The 17,984-nt window shown below is 37.9% G+C and overlaps 1 protein-coding gene across 2 annotated transcripts in view; it reads right to left on the bottom strand.

Annotated features, from left to right (window-relative positions):
* Positions 1-17,984, bottom strand: part of map3k15 (mitogen-activated protein kinase kinase kinase 15) — a 32,353-nt gene that overhangs the window by 6,744 nt on the left and 7,625 nt on the right. For both annotated transcript variants that reach the window (XM_082183336.1, XM_082183337.1), the window contains 20 exons: positions 17,102-17,295; positions 15,286-15,454; positions 15,098-15,204; positions 14,800-14,970; positions 13,655-13,767; positions 13,358-13,517; positions 12,977-13,127; positions 12,775-12,882; positions 12,645-12,694; positions 12,335-12,430; positions 11,552-11,639; positions 11,312-11,445; positions 10,184-10,311; positions 9,973-10,103; positions 9,785-9,890; positions 7,488-7,645; positions 6,400-6,583; positions 3,990-4,167; positions 858-1,032; positions 595-780 (listed from right to left, as the gene is read on the bottom strand). In XM_082183336.1, coding sequence (XP_082039462.1) covers positions 595-780; positions 858-1,032; positions 3,990-4,167; positions 6,400-6,583; positions 7,488-7,645; positions 9,785-9,890; positions 9,973-10,103; positions 10,184-10,311; positions 11,312-11,445; positions 11,552-11,639; positions 12,335-12,430; positions 12,645-12,694; positions 12,775-12,882; positions 12,977-13,127; positions 13,358-13,517; positions 13,655-13,767; positions 14,800-14,970; positions 15,098-15,204; positions 15,286-15,454; positions 17,102-17,295 — 2,787 coding nt within the window. The remainder of the gene's footprint in view (positions 1-594; positions 781-857; positions 1,033-3,989; positions 4,168-6,399; positions 6,584-7,487; positions 7,646-9,784; positions 9,891-9,972; positions 10,104-10,183; positions 10,312-11,311; positions 11,446-11,551; positions 11,640-12,334; positions 12,431-12,644; positions 12,695-12,774; positions 12,883-12,976; positions 13,128-13,357; positions 13,518-13,654; positions 13,768-14,799; positions 14,971-15,097; positions 15,205-15,285; positions 15,455-17,101; positions 17,296-17,984) is intronic.

The following is a 17,984-nucleotide window of genomic DNA, read 5'->3' as shown; positions in this document are numbered from 1 at the left end:
GTAAAGTAATGAACACGGAGAATGCGAGCGCTGTATGCTCATTCTCTGCGCTGAGCGCCGTCAAAATTAAAGTCACAACAACAAGCGCAGCTTACGTCACTTTAGAGTTCCTACTGGTGGTGCGAATGCAACCAGGAAACCGTTCCTAGGGGAACCATTAGTTCTCGGGGGAACCACCTTGACGGCTAGTTCCCAGAACTAACCGGTGCGAAAGCCCCTTCTTTATCATAAGACTTTATCTACTTTTTGAGGCAAAATATGCTCCAAGATGTTGATCACTATATAGAAAAGAAAAATCTCTTTGATGAATGAAGAAAGATAAATATCTCTGAAGAGTGTATTTGATCCCACAACAAGGTGGATAAAAATCACACATCATTTGATCAATGTATATTTGTGCTGTGCGATTATGGAACGCTGAAAATCCTCGGTTGGTGGCACATTGCAACAAAAACAAGAGCAACAATCATATCTTCTGAGCGATGAATAGGATTTCATCAATTGTGTATCATGTCTGGGAAGGACACTGAGATTGTGTACTACAGCAGTATTAGATAAAAAAAATATATACTATTTTTACTGCAATCCACTCACAGAATCCTGGAAACCAAACAGAACAAGCTGGATCTGATTGATTGACGTGCTGTCAAAGTCCAGGTCCAATTTGAGTTTTGATATAGTGGTTGCCATGACGCGTCGCTCGGGGCAACGTATAAAGTCCCGTAAGATGCAGATGATCTGTTTGATGTGGTCCACCGACAACTTCAGCTCCTCCTGACCCTAAAAGACAAGGACACAATAATCAGTGCATGATTCAGACAATTCACACACTAACACACATACGCAGGGGTACACACCTGAATGTGGTTCTCCATGAGGTTGGAGGTCACTTTATCTTGGTCCTCATTGAGGACCTTGTAGAGTATGGCGCGTCTCTCACTGTCTTTCTTCAGCAGGAAGAGGCCGGAGTCGCTGTTCTCAGAGGAAGCCGGAGAGCTGCGGTCTTCTGCTGTAGTACTCTCATCTGGAACACTGAATCACACACATTTAACACTGATTCAGTGAGAACATACTAATCCAAATAGTCCTCGACTTCAAAATATTTTAAACTGTAATTTATTCCTGTGGTGGTAAAGCTGATTTTTCAGCATCATTACTCCAGTCTTCAGTGTCACATGATCCTTTGGATCATTCTAATATGCTGATTTGCTGCTCAAGAAACACTTCTTATTATTATCAATGTTGAAAACAGTTGTGCTGCTTAATATTTTTGTGGGAAATGTAATTGAATAAATGTTCAAAAGAACAGCAAAAAACAACAAAAAATCTTCTGAATGATTGTATATACACTTACAAATGCCATGGTTCTTGAACATTGATTCTACTATGGTAATACAGTGTTTTTGGATATATACATGAAAATATGGCTTTTGCAATTCGGAGGCCCATTTCAAAGAGAATAAGAAAAAAAGACAAAAACACTGTATTACTTTATTATCTCTTATTTTACACTTGATAGTCTATTTATAAACGCAATTCATGTACCACTATCTCTTTAACCAGAATTGCGACCAATCGCTGCCAAAATCACAACCATGACCAAAAACAGCATTCAATCTTCATTAATCTTAGCCCCTCAGCGAGTATATTGGAGTATGACACGAAATGACTAGGCATGTAGAGCAAAGAAATAAAAATTAGAGAACAGGGATTAGATAAGGGGTTTAATGGAAATTACTTATACAAGTGTGTTGCAAACTTGCCCTGACAAGTTTGTCTTTATCCAGCAATCTCATAACACTGCTCGAATGACAGCAAGTGCAGACAATCTTTTAATGCAGCATGGTGGACTTTATCGCAAGTATGATTTTATCAGCCGCAGGCATGAGATATAAATTTAGAAAAATGAAATAATACTTGTAAATACGAAGCTAAAACTGTCATTAGGTGGCGGGAAATCATTGTTTTAACAGGCGAGTCGTTGGCTGCATCCGAAATCGCATACTTCCCTACGTACACGGATGACTTACTACTTCCGGTGAGATTTTGAAGTGTGCATACGATGGGCACTTTACTATCCCATGAGGCCACGGGAGAGGATTTGTGAATGCCAGTGAAGCGACGCAACTGATGCTGGTATGTCACATGATAAGGGCAACGTGGCAGATGTAGTACGTCCAGATTATATTCATGCTACACACATTACTATAAAGAACATACTTTTTTAGCGGTCGTTAAGTAATTAATTATTCAAAATAAGTATCTACTCAAGAGAGTATGCGATTTCGGACGCAGCCATTGAATCAAACAGTCAAATGTTTCGTTCAAAACGGCTGATCATTCAGAGATAAAGCAAGTGACTTGCTGAATTCGGAACTACATACCAGCATTCTACTCTAACAATTTCTGCCATAGATAGATATGATTAACGTAGTACGGGTAGTATGCTAGTATGCAGTTCTGTATTCAGCGTGCCTTGAGTCGGTCATTAGACCGATTAGTTCAATTACGAAACATCAGTGTGTTGCTCGGAGATGCGTAATGGCTCTACTGTGGATTTGTTTGGAACTATTTTCGTTTGCGAAATAGAGCAAAAACATACAATATTCTGTTTACAAAAATAGTCTAAAAGGCGGCCGCACACCGGACGCGCAGCTCAGCGCAGCGTCGCGCCACGTCTAGGACAACTCTCACCTGAAAATCCGATAACATCAGCAATTTTCTGATTTCTGTAAATAAATATAAAACTAAATGTATATTGCAGCACATGGTGAAGTCCGTATATACATTAACTACGATTTGAGACACATAAATGTAAATTTAATATAAAACTATGTAAATGGCGCTCTCCGCCGAGCTGCGCGTCCGGTGTGCGGCCCCCTTAAGTCACCTTATATTAACTTCTTGTTTATTGAACTGTTGTATAAAATAAATATCACATTTGCAATTGTGCTGATATTCAGGAAGAAGCAGCTCTTGCTCGTGTGCTATTGCCTAAATATTAAAAACTCATACATGGACATCTTATATATTTTCATCATATCTTACATTTTGTCAGAATTTAAATATTAATTGTATTAATTTGGCTATCAATGAATTAAAACAATTTAATCTCATTATTTTTACCATTATTTTTTTATTTTTTTATTATCTCAAATATGGAATTTGAAATGTTTTATAAATGTTATTAAAAATGACATTTTGTAATTAAAAATATATTAGGTAGAATTAAATTAAAATTTTAATTAAAATGTATTAAATTTAGGACAGAAAACCAAAAGATATTGTCACTTCACTAGTCAGCAGCAGAATGTTTATTAAATTTTTGCTCATAGGTGATCTCATACTTTTTGAGCTTTACAATATATCAATGAATTAACGGTGAATTTAATTTATCTGAAAAGTAAATGTTAACTTTGGCAGCCAAAGTATCAATAAATCTGGAGTGGTGATTAAAAGCGTGATTTCGTTAGAGGAAAGAGGAAACGTGGTTAATGTGTTACAGCTCTGTGATTGGGTGTGTGCGTTGAAACCGAGGTGAAGAAGTGGTCAGTAAAGTGTTCATGGGATTATTTTATGAGCAACCAGAGAGCACCTGTTGTAAAAGGCATTATCTCATTACACACACATACATACACCTGCCCAGAAACCGCGGCCCAGCACACCTGTCTCCTCATTCCTCCGTGTTAATTAAACAGCGTTTCCAAGGAGTCGACTAGCTGTCAGGACAGGCCTCAGCGCTTCATGCCCAGGAAGTTGATTTACTGTCGGGCTGAGAGCTGAAGCAGACGCGGGTACTCAAGCTCCGTAAACACAGTCACGTCATTAACATTCCAGACGCTAATCCAACGCTCACATAATCTCATACATATACACACTTAAGCAACTACAGCTATCGCTGACCAGTGCATTCGACCTAAACTCGTCTGGACCGGTTTTCTGGACCTGCATTCACCGTAGTGCTCTGGCGAGGAATCTTCTGAGCTCACCTGAGGAAGTTTGAGTTGGGCGGTTTGATGAGGTTCTCGGAGCTAGAGCGTTTTTTCTTCTCGAAAAACACGTCTTGTTTGGAGTCGCAGTCTGGAGACACGGAGCCCGGTTCACTGCTGCTGCTCCCCGTGGCCTCCGTCTGTAGCTGTACTGGTAACGAAACGCTGCGGATGTAGTCTAAATGGAGTAAAACACACACACGGTTATACGTACACACACTCACATATATGTACTCATTCAGTCAGACAAAGAGTTTACCACCATTTTTGGCTTTTTCCCACTCTGAAGTTCAAACCTTTCAATAAATATTTATAATAGCCTAGATAATAAAGTCAAGTGTTAGCCTATATTTTTTATAAATTTTAAAACTAAACATTTTATTGGGGCTGTCAATTCAACATGTTTTTTATATTGTTATTAACAACAATTAATTATGCCTCCTAAAGGCCATTAATAGACTATACAATAGACATATAAATATACAATATAAATACCTACTGTATATACATATACATAATAAACAAACAATTTATTTACATCTAAAGACAAGTTTTGTACAAGACAAGATTAACTCATCTTCCACATTAATATAAATATATTTACATTAGGGTTTTTAAATCAGCAAATATGTGAGATTGACTGCAATTAATTAGATTTAATAAGAAATAATAATAATTGACTGACAGCACCCAATTTAATTAAATTTTCCATTTGGGTTTCTATTTCAATATAAAAGCACAACATTGTATAGCTCTTTACAATAAGGTTTGATTTGTTAATATTAGTTAACTACTACATTAGCTAACATAAACAATGAAAACATACTTACAAAGCATTTATTAATCTTAGTTAATGTTAATGTAATTTCAACGTTTAGTAATACATTATTAAAATCAAAAGTTGCATCTGTTCATATTTTTTAATGGACCAGAGCTAAAATGAACTGTTGTATTTTTATTAACTAACATTATCAAAAATGAATAAATACTGTAACAAATGTATTGCCCATTGTTAGTTAATGCATATTAACTAACATTAACTAATGGAACCTTATTGTAAAGTGTTACCCACAATATTAGGCTACTCAAAAAAAATTCTAAAAAGCTTCAATAGTAAGTTAAACCCCTAGAACCAAATCAACATGAAATCACTGAGAACAGAAAGGAAAAGAAAACTGAAGAGAATTAGGAAAAATATATCACAAAGAACCAGAGCACACAAAGAACATGCACTCAATACAATCACCAGAAACCAGCGAAAGATCAATGATTATGATTTTATGGTCCTCAGGAACACATAAGGACACATAGATGGGAGACACAAACCTTGCCACACTGTTACACAGAGAATCCAAGCAGCCGATTGGATGGCGTGAAGGGAGAAGGAAATATTGAGTTGTTATCATCTGTGTGCTCCAGATGCAAAGGCTGTTCAAAATATACCTTCTTCTAAGAGGAAACTCTTTTTGACCAAATTTTAAAGGAACGTAGCATGTATCCTTCACAGAAATTTAATTCCAATAACCTTACTTGCAATAAAAAAATACATTTTTACAGACCCAAACCTTTTGAACGGTAATGTATACAAAATTATATTTAATTTAATACCTAGAAGTAATAACAAAAATAGTGTTTAAAAAAAAAAGTTTAACCAAAAATAATAATAAAAATGTCACCAAATATTTATGTAGGCTAGCCTATATATGTTTATGCTTATTAGAGTATCAAGCCATTAGCTTAGCAACATGCTAACACTAAACTATTAAAATCAACCAAGGCTTCTGTGCAAAAAGATATTTATGTTGTTCACTACATGGAGAGTCATGAGCTTAAACGACGGACAGCAGTAGGCAGCTCACTCGTATTTGGAAAAGAGCTTGTCTCTCACTAACATTGTTGTCTTCTGTCAATGTCAAAGAGAAATCTGAGTGGTTTGTAAGAAAGCAGTGTGCATGTTTGTGTGAAACACCACACCCTGAGAATGCCTTTCACGGACAGCGGGGTAGCTGACATGTGCGGCAGGATGGAAACAATTTGTGATGGTAGCGTGAGGCCGTACTGTGGGCTTTCCTCTGACCCCTCCCCTTTTCCAGGTCCTGTTGTTCCGACCCATCTCTTGTGCAAGTTCAATCTGGACCGCAATCGGCCGGCTGAGAGCAGTTCGGACCTGTTGCGAGGATCCCAGACAGCGCAGAGAAGCAGGAATGCCGGGCTATGGGGGGGGGGGGGGGGGGGGGGGGGGGGGGGGGGGGGGTTTGGCAGCTCTGTGTGTTTGCCTGCGAGAAATTATCCATGTGCGCTCTCTCACAGACCCAAAATGCCTTACACACCATGGATATGACCAGAAGGGTCAACCCAGGTCACATTATTATCACAGCTGCGGAAAGCAAGACTTGGTAAGAGACGTTACCTGAGGGTTTGAAAGCGATCTTGCTCTTTTTGCCTTTGATGTTTTGACGCAGGAACAGATCTTTGAGCAGGTCCCCAGCCGTCGCTCGTTTGTTTGGGTCCGGCTCGAAGCAGGAAAGGATGAAGGATTTGGCCTCTGACGAAAGAGACTCTGGGATCTCAGGATGGATCTTAAACATGCCCACCTGGTAGAAAAGAAAACAGAGATGAATGGAGGAGATGCTCTCTGATTAATAATAGCCTATGGAAAAGTATGAACAATACACAATATTTTACCAAAAAACAATGCATCTCTACAATCAAAAAAACATACTGCGATGATCCATATTTTTTATTCAGAGGATAGGATTATAAAAAATTTTATTCATCATTTTAAAATAAATAAATAATTTATTATTATTATTATTATTATTATTATAATATTATATATTATATTATTATATATTTATATATTATATACATACAAATAAATCCTTTCTTGGTCAGTTACCTTCTGCTTTGAAACTAGATTATAAAAAAAAATGATTTCTAAAAAAAAAAAATCTCCAAAAATAATGTAGTAATTATATATTACTTTAAAAAATCCAATAAATTAATACATTACAAAATTATATTACACACATGTGCACACACACATTATATACTGCTTTATATAGTGCCTTCAAGACCCATATACATAAATAAATTATTATAAATTATATATATAATTTCAATGTTATGTATGGTAAAGCTGAATTTTCAGCATCATTACTCCAGTCTTAAGTGTCACATGATCTTTCAGAAATCATTCTAATATGATGATTTATTTTCAGGGATTTATTCAGAATAAAGGTATTCATTTCTTTCATTTCTTTCCAAAAAAATTTATAAATTCTTACATACCCAAAACTTTTGAACAGTAGTATATAATAAGTGTAGAATTTGCACTATTGATATATTTTAAAGTTTTTTAATCAAAGTTGGCATTAACATGCTATAATTTCCATCAAATGATAGTAAAATTAGTAAAGATATATTTATTGGGAATACACATAAATGCTCTAGAAGTATCAGCACATTTCTATTTTTTTTTATTAAATATATTTATACCTTGAACATGGCAGCCTGTGGCTCTCCCAGCTCATGGAAAGGCGGTTTGCCTGTCGCCATCTCTATGATGGTGCAGCCCAGGGACCAGATATCAGCAGGTGCCCCGTAACCTCTAGGGCCCTTATCGATGATCTCGGGGGCCATGTACTGCAACGTGCCTGGACAGAGGTTTACCAGAGAAGAGCAGAACTTCAGTAGATACGAATGTGCTGTGACAGGATGTTACACAGAATACAATAATTCAAGGAGAGAGGTTCAGAAGTGATGACGATGACAGTGGAAGGCGAGAGGGAGGACGGATGAGTGCACCTGCTCTGATGCTTCAGCAGTCACTAATGAAACACAAACACACTCCTGTCTCAGACGCTATGCTAATCTAATTACTGTCCCACAGGAGACATTCTCATGTTACCAGTGACCAGGTCTCAGAATCGCTCACCACATTAGAATAAACGCTGTCTATTTTGAGTCAGGAGATAAGAATTATCTAAGACCTGGAAAGGTGACCAAGTCCACACCAGTGGTTTGGATAGCAAAACGACCAACAGTCAAGTGTTTTTTTGTTTTTTTTTGTATATGGAGGAGACCATTTCTAAAACATAAAACTTTCTAAAACTTTTCCACTGCATGGTACGGTACGGCTCGGTTCAGTACGGCTCACTTATGACGCATTTCCACTGCATGGTACGGTACGGTACGGCTCGCTTCGGCTCGCTTTAAATGGTACCACCTCTGTTGAGGTTCCAAGCGTACCGTACCGATACTAAAATGTGACGTGCAAACACTGCAGATCACTGATTGGTCAGACAGAATCATCACTACCAGCTTAATTGTATTTACAACACGAGACACTAAACCCGCTAGATTTAAATAGCCAGTAGACAACAGCCAACACTGTAGCGACTGTTTTAAAAGTATTTGCTTAAAAAAAAAAAAGAGTATAAACTTAAAAAAAAGAAATGGCTGAATCGGTCAGTGGACGAGGTGCAGACGTTCCTCTCGTTGGTTGCTGAGGAGCGGATGGGGAAACCCGGAATGAAAAATTCGCATTTAATATGATGATGTCATGGCAGTAGAGACGGCAACTATAACGATCAGTCACACCCACTTTGAAGCGGTACTAACAGCAGTGGAAAAGCAACCGAGCTAAAGCGAACCGAACCGTGCCGTGCCGAGTCGTACCACGCAGTGGAAAAGCAAAGCGAGCCGAACCGTTCCGTGCCGAGTCGAACCGTACCGAGCCGTACCATGCAGTGGAAAAACGCCATTATATAGACTATTGTTTAAAAGTTTGGGGTCACTAAGATTAAAAAAAAAAAGAAATTAATTATTTTATTCAGCAAAGATGCATTATATTGATCAAACGTGACAGTAAGGACTTTATAATGGTACAGCATATTTGTATTTTTTAACAAAAATATTAAGCAGCACAACTGTTTCCAATACTGATAATAACAACAATGTTTCTTGAAAATTAAGCTTTTCCATCACAGGAATAAATTACATTTTTAAATAAATTCAAATAGAAAACAGTTATTTTAAATTGTAATAATACTTCACAATATTAAAGTTTTTATTCTATTTTTGATCAAATAAATGCAACCTGGGTGAGCATAAGAGACTTCTTTGTCAAATAATTTGTATGTCAAATTATTATGGTTAAATCAATTAATTATTAAATATATATTTATTTTGAATGATTAATCAACTATTATTATTATTATTATTAATTAAATAGCAGCTATTTGTCACGTCTTGTTTTGGTCCATGTTTCATGTCAGTCGTGTTTCATGTCTTGTCATGTGATTCCCTTGCCCTCATGTGATCCTGCCAGGGGAATGGTCTCCTGGAAACATATGTGGAGAAATTTTGTGGACTCTGATGACATAGGATCACAAGACTAGAAAAAGGAATCACATGACAAGACATGAAACATGACTGACAAGAAACATGGGCCAAAACAAGACGTGACACATTGTTTTACAATTTTACACTATTTTTCTCTCAACCTTTTTCCATCGAACCCAGTTTGAAAACCCCTAATGTAGAGCATTAATACTGATATTGGAAATCGCATTCTAAAATGTATTAACGTATGCTGACAGTGTTGGGATGGAGGAATGAAATTCTCCCGGATCCTGTTTGGTGGGCTAATGATGGACTGAACTTTAAGCCCAAAACCCTGACCTGGCAAGACCACCAGAATGTATGATGCGTGACACACAGCACGGGTCAAATGGAACAGGCGAGAGAGTCACATGGAGAGCACATTCTGTAACTAACAAAAGGCGAAATACCAGTAAACGTTTCCGTGCAGGGATTGACTCCAGCCAGCCTCTTGGACGTGCCGAAGTCGGAGATTTTCAACACGCCACTGTAGGTGTTGACTAAGACATTGTCTCCCTGTGGACAAATGAACGGGCATTGAACTTCTGGTTTTGATTGCTCGCAAATAAAGACCCAAAAGGTTTGTCACAGGTGTTACCTTGATGTCCCGATGAACGATTTGGTTCTCATGCAAATAACGAAGTCCTTCCAAGATCTGCCGAGTGTAGAAGATTATGGTGGCTTCTTTAAGAGGACCCCACTTTGAACGTAACAACGCTGACAGACTTCCTGTGGAGGAGAGATGATGAATCATTTCTAAAGTAGAAAAGACATACTTAATATTCTTCTTTCAGAAACCACACATGTACCTCCAGGGACCTGTTCCATGAAGATCTTGATATAGCCATCCTCTGACACAGAGCCCAGGTACTGAACAATGTTCCTGTGTTTCAGGTACTTGTGGAGGGCTATTTCCTCATGCAGTGGTTGGGAATACCTGTATATATCAGTGTTATTATAGTATTATTTATATGCTATTATAGTATTTATTAATATTTCAGATTAGCTTTTATTTTTATATTTTAAGTTTTCTATTTAGTTTAAGTTTTAGTAATTTCTTTTGTCATTTTTACTACATTTTTAAAGCTTTAGTTTTTTTTTTTTTGGTTATAGTAAGTTTAATACTTTAATTTAAACTCATTTAATTTCAGTTAGTTGCTAAGGCAACATTTCAAATTTGTCTAATTCATCTTATATTTTATTTCATCTTTATTTCAATTAACAAAAACTATTATTAGCTTTACTTAACAATAACAACACTGTAGAGGTGATATCACTTATATGTATCTTATGGTTTAGTATTGTAGAACTACAATCGAAAAAATTTAATTCTCTATTCATCTTCCCTCCTGAAAAGACCATCTAAGACCTTTTCTCTGTCTGTCATACAGGGACCACTTTTCACAATGAAATCAATTCCAGATTGATAAAATTAAGTCCCACCCAACATTTTTCATTTCAGTTGGAAATGCATCATATTGCTCCAAAAATCCAAAATACTGCAAACATTTTTTTTTATAATTTAAAAAAGATGAATTAATTGTACATTTTCAATTCATTAAAAAATATTATTTGTTAATTAAAGTTATTGTTAATCATTACATAATCATCTTTATAATTACTCCCACTTACTCACTCTTATGTCGTTAAAAACCTGTATGGCTTTCTTCTTAAGGCTGGGAAAAAACAACATTGTAGCCCATTGACTTTCATTGTATGGAGATAAAAAAAACACTGAAACATTTTCCAAAATATCTTGTTTAATGTTCCACAGAAGAAAGTCAAGCAGGTTTGGAACAACATGAGGGTAAATGATGACTGCATTTACTATTTTTTCCCTTTAAGACGCCTGATGGAAACACCAGCATCCATAAGCCAACATTCTGCTGAACATCCATGCTGGCCTTATCAAAAGGGTTATGATAAAAATATCTCACCTGCTGTCTCTCTCTGGGATCTCTTTGATGGCAATGCGCACCTGGTTACTGAGGTCTCTCCCTGCGTAGACCACTCCATACGTTCCCCTACCTAGAACCACTCTGTCGCCATTTTCATTGTAGTCGTACTCGTACTAGAGAACAATTCAGGAATTAAGTACATCAATACACACAAATCCAACAAGAATTGACTAGTTTTTAGTCTAGTTAGACAAACTAGTTAGTCTTTGAAGCGTTCACCTCCAGGGTGTCCCCGTCTCCCTCTCCCTCCAGCTCGACAGCGTTTCCTGATCCGTCTGTGATCAACTCCTTCACCATGGAGCAGAACCTTCAAACAGGAGACAACCATTCCCACATCAGTAAGCAGATTTCTTTTTCAAATAACCAGTAAAGTAACTAATTTCTTTTAAATATCTTTTGTTACTTTTTCAAATAACACAAGTTATTTTGTTTTCTCATTTATTGACTGACACCTCTCCGATCCCCATGTTGAGAGAAATCGGGAATAAGTGCAGAGGCGGTGTGTGTGCTGTGTAAACATGATGGGTATTGTAGTTCTAGACTAAATGTGAGCATGCATTTACTCATCTCACTTGCACAAAAACAGATTGAGTATTCCTCAAAATGGATAATAGTGAATTGCAAACTCAGAATATTAGGCAAACCTGCAATAATTAAGTGTTAAATTACACAAATATCCTTTATGTATTTAATCTCACTTTATTAACCAATGTCTTTGCTTCTGACCTTCAATGATCCATCTCACTTGCACAAAAACAGATTGAGTATTCCTCAAAATGGATAGAAAATAGACTCAGAATATTAGGCAAACCTGCAATAATCAAATGTTAAATTACACAAATATACTTTATGTATTTAATCTCACTTTATTAACCAATGTATTTGCTTCTGACCTTCAATGATCCAATTCAACCATACTAATAAGCCAAAATGACTTTAGATGAACATCACATTTGCGTTTCATTTTTATATATTTTATAGAAACTTGACCTGAACACCAACCTGCCACACTGTTCCTCTGTGGAGAAGTAGATCTGGAAGTCGTCTGAGTTATCGTGGACATACAAAAAGCAGCAGCGCTCATCAAATTTTGAGATGCTAGAGAGTGGAAGGATGCAAGATTTGTTTCACATGAATAAATCACATTTAAATGGAAGAATTGCAGCTGAAACAACATATGTTCATGTTTTGGCCGATATTAAAATTGTATATTATATTACCTACAAAAACAAACACTAGAATTTTGTTTTATAGTTTTTAAAAATACTATTGTTAATTTAACCGTAGAAAAAAAGTAGAAACAGAATCTCACCTAATGCCTTTGATGGATGATGCCGTGAAGTTCCACTCATGTATTCCCTTCTGTAACCAGTTCGGAAAATCAAACAATAATACACAAAATAAAAAATTTCAGCAAACATGACGTCACATAAAGCACTGACCGTCTCAGAAGGGGACACGTGCCATATTGAAACGTTCTTCTCGTCAGCTTCACTGTTGATGGACACATACGAGGGCTGGTACACTTTAGTCGGCTCCAGAATCAACACCTGCGAAATGGAAAAAGGGACGAGTGTATTAAATGCTGTTCGGCCGATTCAGTTGTGGTCCTGGATAAGACACTAATGCCAGGCGGTTTAGTACCGGAAAACGGAGGCCATTTGTGGTCCCCTGTGTGGCCTCCACGATAATGTCCATCCAGAAGTTGAGTCTCTCTCTTTGAGGAGAATGCTCAGTGTTCTGCTTCTTAAAATGCTGAATCAGCTGAAGGTTTTGGACGACTGATCGTAGGTACCTGAAAGATTAAATTAATGCGAATTGCATTCAAGCCCAATTTTGCCATTTTAGAAAGGTGAGCTGTGAAAAGAAATTATGAGTAGAAAAGAGGATGTGGCCAGATTCAAATTCATATTTCCAGCATTTTGGCGAAATGCATCTGGACACAACTGTTTGGCCACAGCTCCAACTCTATTTCTTAAACTTTACGAATAGAATAAATATTCTACAGGTATATTGTATATGTACCATATGGGTGGTTTGAGTTTGAAGAGTTTCTCTGCGGCCTGGACAGCTTTGGGGATGTCATTGGCAAGCATGCCGACAGTAAAGAACTGCCCCACATCCCAGTAGTTATTCATCTTCTCCAGACTGCCTTTACGGCCCAGCAGACTGTTCAACCTCACACCTGAGAGAGAGAGAGAGAGAGAGAGAGAGAGAGAGAGAGAGAGAGAGAGAGAGAGAAGGTGATAAGGAGGGAGCTGTGCTCTTCATGAAGTGAATGGACTGGGAGAAACAGGATTCAGGAAGTGTGCTCCTCCTCACCGATCTTCCTGAGTTCTATGGAAGTCTCAAACTGCTGTCCGGACACTATAAGCAGCACTGCCAGATTAATGCCTGAATACAGAGTGGGCTGCAGCTCAAAGCCTTTTCTATACCTACAACACACACACACACACTACACATTAACATTTTGTAAAGACATATAAAGTCACCACCACAATAATACAGTGTCATAGGTGGATGCCAGTGCTTTGCTATGTACTGTAATTGCTATGGGTTTTAAGTAGATTTAATGTGGATGCTAGGTTGTTCTTGGTGTTTTAACCCACTTAATGCAATTATTAGGGTGTTTTAGCACATTTAAGGCCCCGATATACTTCAAGCGAAATCGAAAAACTGATGTGATGTCATTTCGAAGTTTGTTTGGAGTCAGATGTCCGTGGGTAAAAACATTAACCCACTGGAGAGACGCTTTATAAAGAAAATGAAGTTGTACTTCGGATGAAATGAGACACTGACACAGTTTTTCATGTTTAATAAGACAAAGACAAGCTGTTTGCTTTTAACAATCTACCCCTAAGCGAAGAACGAAAGAGAACTTCGGCTTGAGTATATCGAGGCCTTCAATACGGCTGTTAGGGCGATCTAGGTATTTTTAATGCATTTTATGCAGATGCTAGAGTCTTCTGGGTGTTTTTACGCATGTAATGCAGCTGCTAGGATGTTCTGGCTGTTTTCTGTGCATTTAATGTGTCTGCTCTCCTCAGTATTTATAGCACATTCAGTGTTGTAGCTAAGGTGTTTTTAGCACACTTAATGCGGTTGTTAGTGTTCTGTGTGTTTCAGTGCATGTCATGCACCTGCTAGGGTAATCTGGGTGTTATTAGCATATTCAATACACCTACTTGGGTGTTCTACCACATTTAATGCAGCTGCTAATGCATTCTGACAGTTGCTAGGGTGTTCTAGGCGTTTTAGCACATTTAATGAGGTTGTTTGGGTGTTTTTTTTTAGCATACTTAAATTGGTTGCTTGGATGTTCAGGGTGTTTTAGTGTAAAATAATGCAAATAATGCAGATATTTGTTCCAGAGCTCAACCTAAAGGATTTCCTTCATTAAAAAAAAAATAAATAAATAACATGACCTTTGAAAAGTGAGCTTCGAGCAGCTCATTTCACTCACTCACCACTGGATGGCGTTCTCTCTGTTCTTGGTGTCCTTGCAGTCAGAGTCGAGGAAGATGTCTTTATAGATGCGCCCACACAAGCAGAACATATCAGGTGCAGGGTGCTCACATGACTGAAGAACCTGCAACATCACACGCAAAGCCTGCTCTCGATCTCCAGGGCTGTTTCGTCTGCGTTCGCACACACACACAAATATAAATGCATTTGTTCCTGAGATCAAACGCTGTATAAGTTAAATGTCTGTTTGCCAAGCATATGAATAGGAGAATATACCACACAATGCAGATTTGTGGTCACCTATTGAGCGCAAAAGCATAGTGGAACTGAATCATGGGCTGGATGGCCAAGTCACAGGTGGGCAACATCTCAATGGTCTGTACCAATTTAACCATGGCATCATAGTCCTGAAAACACGAACCAATGACCATTAAAAACCAGCTGTAAAGTTTTTTAATGCTTAGATGTTTTTGGTTTATAGTATATACCTGTATATCTCTGTAGGAGAAAAGCAGGTTCATTACAATGTCCTGAGTCAAAACCTCAGTGTTGTCGATGCGGAGTTTGATCCGGGTAAGCTCCTTGGCCAGCTCCTCACCCTGGTATTTATCTCGAGCTTTTCGGATGTCGTTCAGGAGAGTGTCTTTGTAAGAAGCACTGTCGGAAGAAATTACAAAAGGATTTAGAATACACTGATAAATCTGCAGGTACTATAAACCTCAGATATACTTTTAAAGGGTTGCTTCACCCAAAAATTTATTAATTTCTCACCCTCATGTAGTTCCAAACTCGTAAGACTTTCGTTCATCTTCAGAACAAAAATTAAGATTTTTTTGATGAAATCTGAGCGCAAGAAGTTTCAACCCGATCTCACGGGAAAACGTACAAATTCTACGAGGTGGCTTATTCGTACGAATTCATACGACCTGACTCGTACGAATTAGTACGATTTTTGCAAAATCGTACATATTTTACGAATTTGCCAATTCGTATGAATTCATACGAATGACCTACCCCTGACCCCGCCCCTAAACCTACCCATCACGTGGGTTTAGACAAATCGTACAAATTCGTACGAGTGAGGTCGTACGAATTAGTACGAATTAGCCAACTTTTTATTATTCGTACGAATTCGTACGAATTGGTCGTGAGATAGCGTTGGAAGTTTGTTCTTGCGCGTCAAGCAGGTTCGGTTGAGCTTCTGTTTATGTTCGCTGATCAATGTTTATATGTGAATAAAAGCCAAATCTGTTCATCATAGAAAGCGATCGAGTCTCTTCAGAAAATCTGGACTAAACCGCTCAGTTCAAATTGAGTAGTTTCTCTTTATGAACTTTTCAAGCATCAAAGTGGTAGTTGCATATAGCTTTCGATGGAGGGACAAAAAAAGCTCTCAGATTTAATCAAAAAGATTGTCATTTGTGTTCCGAAGATGAACGAAAGTCTTATGGGTTTGGAACTACATGAGGGTGAGAAATTAATGAAATTTTGGGTGAGGCAACCCTTTAAAAGTAAAGATTCTTCATTGGCATCTATGGTTCCATAAAGAACCTTTAACATCCATGGAACTTTTTCATTCCACAAAAGATTGTTTATAGTGGAATAAGGTTCTATAGATTATTAAATATTCTTCAAGTTAAGAAAAAATATATATTTTAAGAACTGTTCACTGAAAGGTTCTTTGGGGAACCAAAAAAAGTATCTCCTCTGGCATCGCTGCGAAATCTACGGTGGCAGAGAGTGCTCTTTTTTTCAGTTGCAGCGCATTGAGCACTCTCGGCCCTCGTAGAAAACACCTTTTTGGAACCATCTGATGCATCTAAACATCATGCAACAACAACTAATTTTGTTTGTACCTTACGTGTTCTTGGCCAGCTAAAAAGTGGGTTAACAATAGTCAAAAATCTATACACGAGACTAGTGTACTTTATATAACAGGGTGCTGAAATCATGGCACTACAATCTGCAGGAGTTCTAAAATTTGATACCAGAGCTCTGGGTGAAATGACACCCCGATACTTGCTAGAAGCTACAGTAGTTCCTAATAAATATTGCATGCACCTGTGCATGTCTGTCCTGATGATATTATCTGTCTGCTACATCCCATTTGGGCTGAGTCCCATTTCTTCAATTCAGGGACAACGAGATGTGGTCCAAAAAAAAAGTTTAACAATCACAAATCACTTGATTTATGTTCAGCAAAAATGTCATGACATCGTTACGTAACTCTGTAAAGGATCTTCTGAAAGCAAGACCGTAGAGTGGGCATCCTGCCAAGAGTGATCATAATGTGAGCAGTCATACCAAGACGTGACGTGAATGTCTTTGAGTAAGTTGACAAAGCGGTCCACCAACGGGACGCACAGAGGTCCAAGAAGGTTGTCCCAGTTGGGTTGCATGTACTCCGATGCTCTACGCTGGGCCACGTTCTCACAGCACAAGTACTCGTTGTTGGGCGTCATCAAGTAAGGGATGAAATAGTAGTTTCCACTGGAGGCCTAAGAAAGAGAAACAAATTCTAAATCTGTGAAAAAATGCAATATAGACCTATTCTTTGCAGGTAGGATCAATTTAGAGACCTCTGGAATATGAAGTCTGTACATCTGTAAAAGTACAAACTGTCTGTCAGAAGTGACTCTGTGTTAGTGATCATGTACTCATCAGCTGCCAGCCAAGAGATGTGAAGTGCCAAAGGAAATCTTGTTGACACCTTTGTGATCATGTACTGTCCCAGAATTCCAGAGTGAAATGGAGGTGGCCGAAGCACATCTTAGCAATCTGCCACATCAACACCTCAAATGCAAGGGGTCACCTAATGCCTCTTTCAAGTAAAATGGTCCCCATATACTTCTAGACTATTTAAACTGTTAGGACTGTGTTCTAATCATAGCTACTGAACACATTTTAAATTCTCAGACTCTTCAGCTAAAGCATTGTGATTTTTAAAATGGGGTCTAAGGGGCCATAAGGACATGGAGGTCCAAAAAACTACCAAACCTTTGGATCCACTTAATGGAAATGATGAAGCATTTAAAATTAAACAAGCTGTTTCTCAGCAAGACATAACTCACTGATTTTGATTCTTTTAGTGATAGAGACAGACATCAGTGGTCACTCTCATACCAATACATGAATATGGGATTTTCCCAGCATGCACTAGCACACTCGCAGTACCTACTTTGTTCCT

This window comes from Leuciscus leuciscus (genome assembly GCF_965113295.1).
Source record: "Leuciscus leuciscus genome assembly, chromosome: 11".
NCBI classification, from domain to species: Eukaryota; Metazoa; Chordata; class Actinopteri; order Cypriniformes; family Leuciscidae; genus Leuciscus; species Leuciscus leuciscus.
The sequence above is the reverse complement of the archived record's forward strand: the minus strand, read 5'-3'. Positions and strand labels throughout refer to the sequence as shown.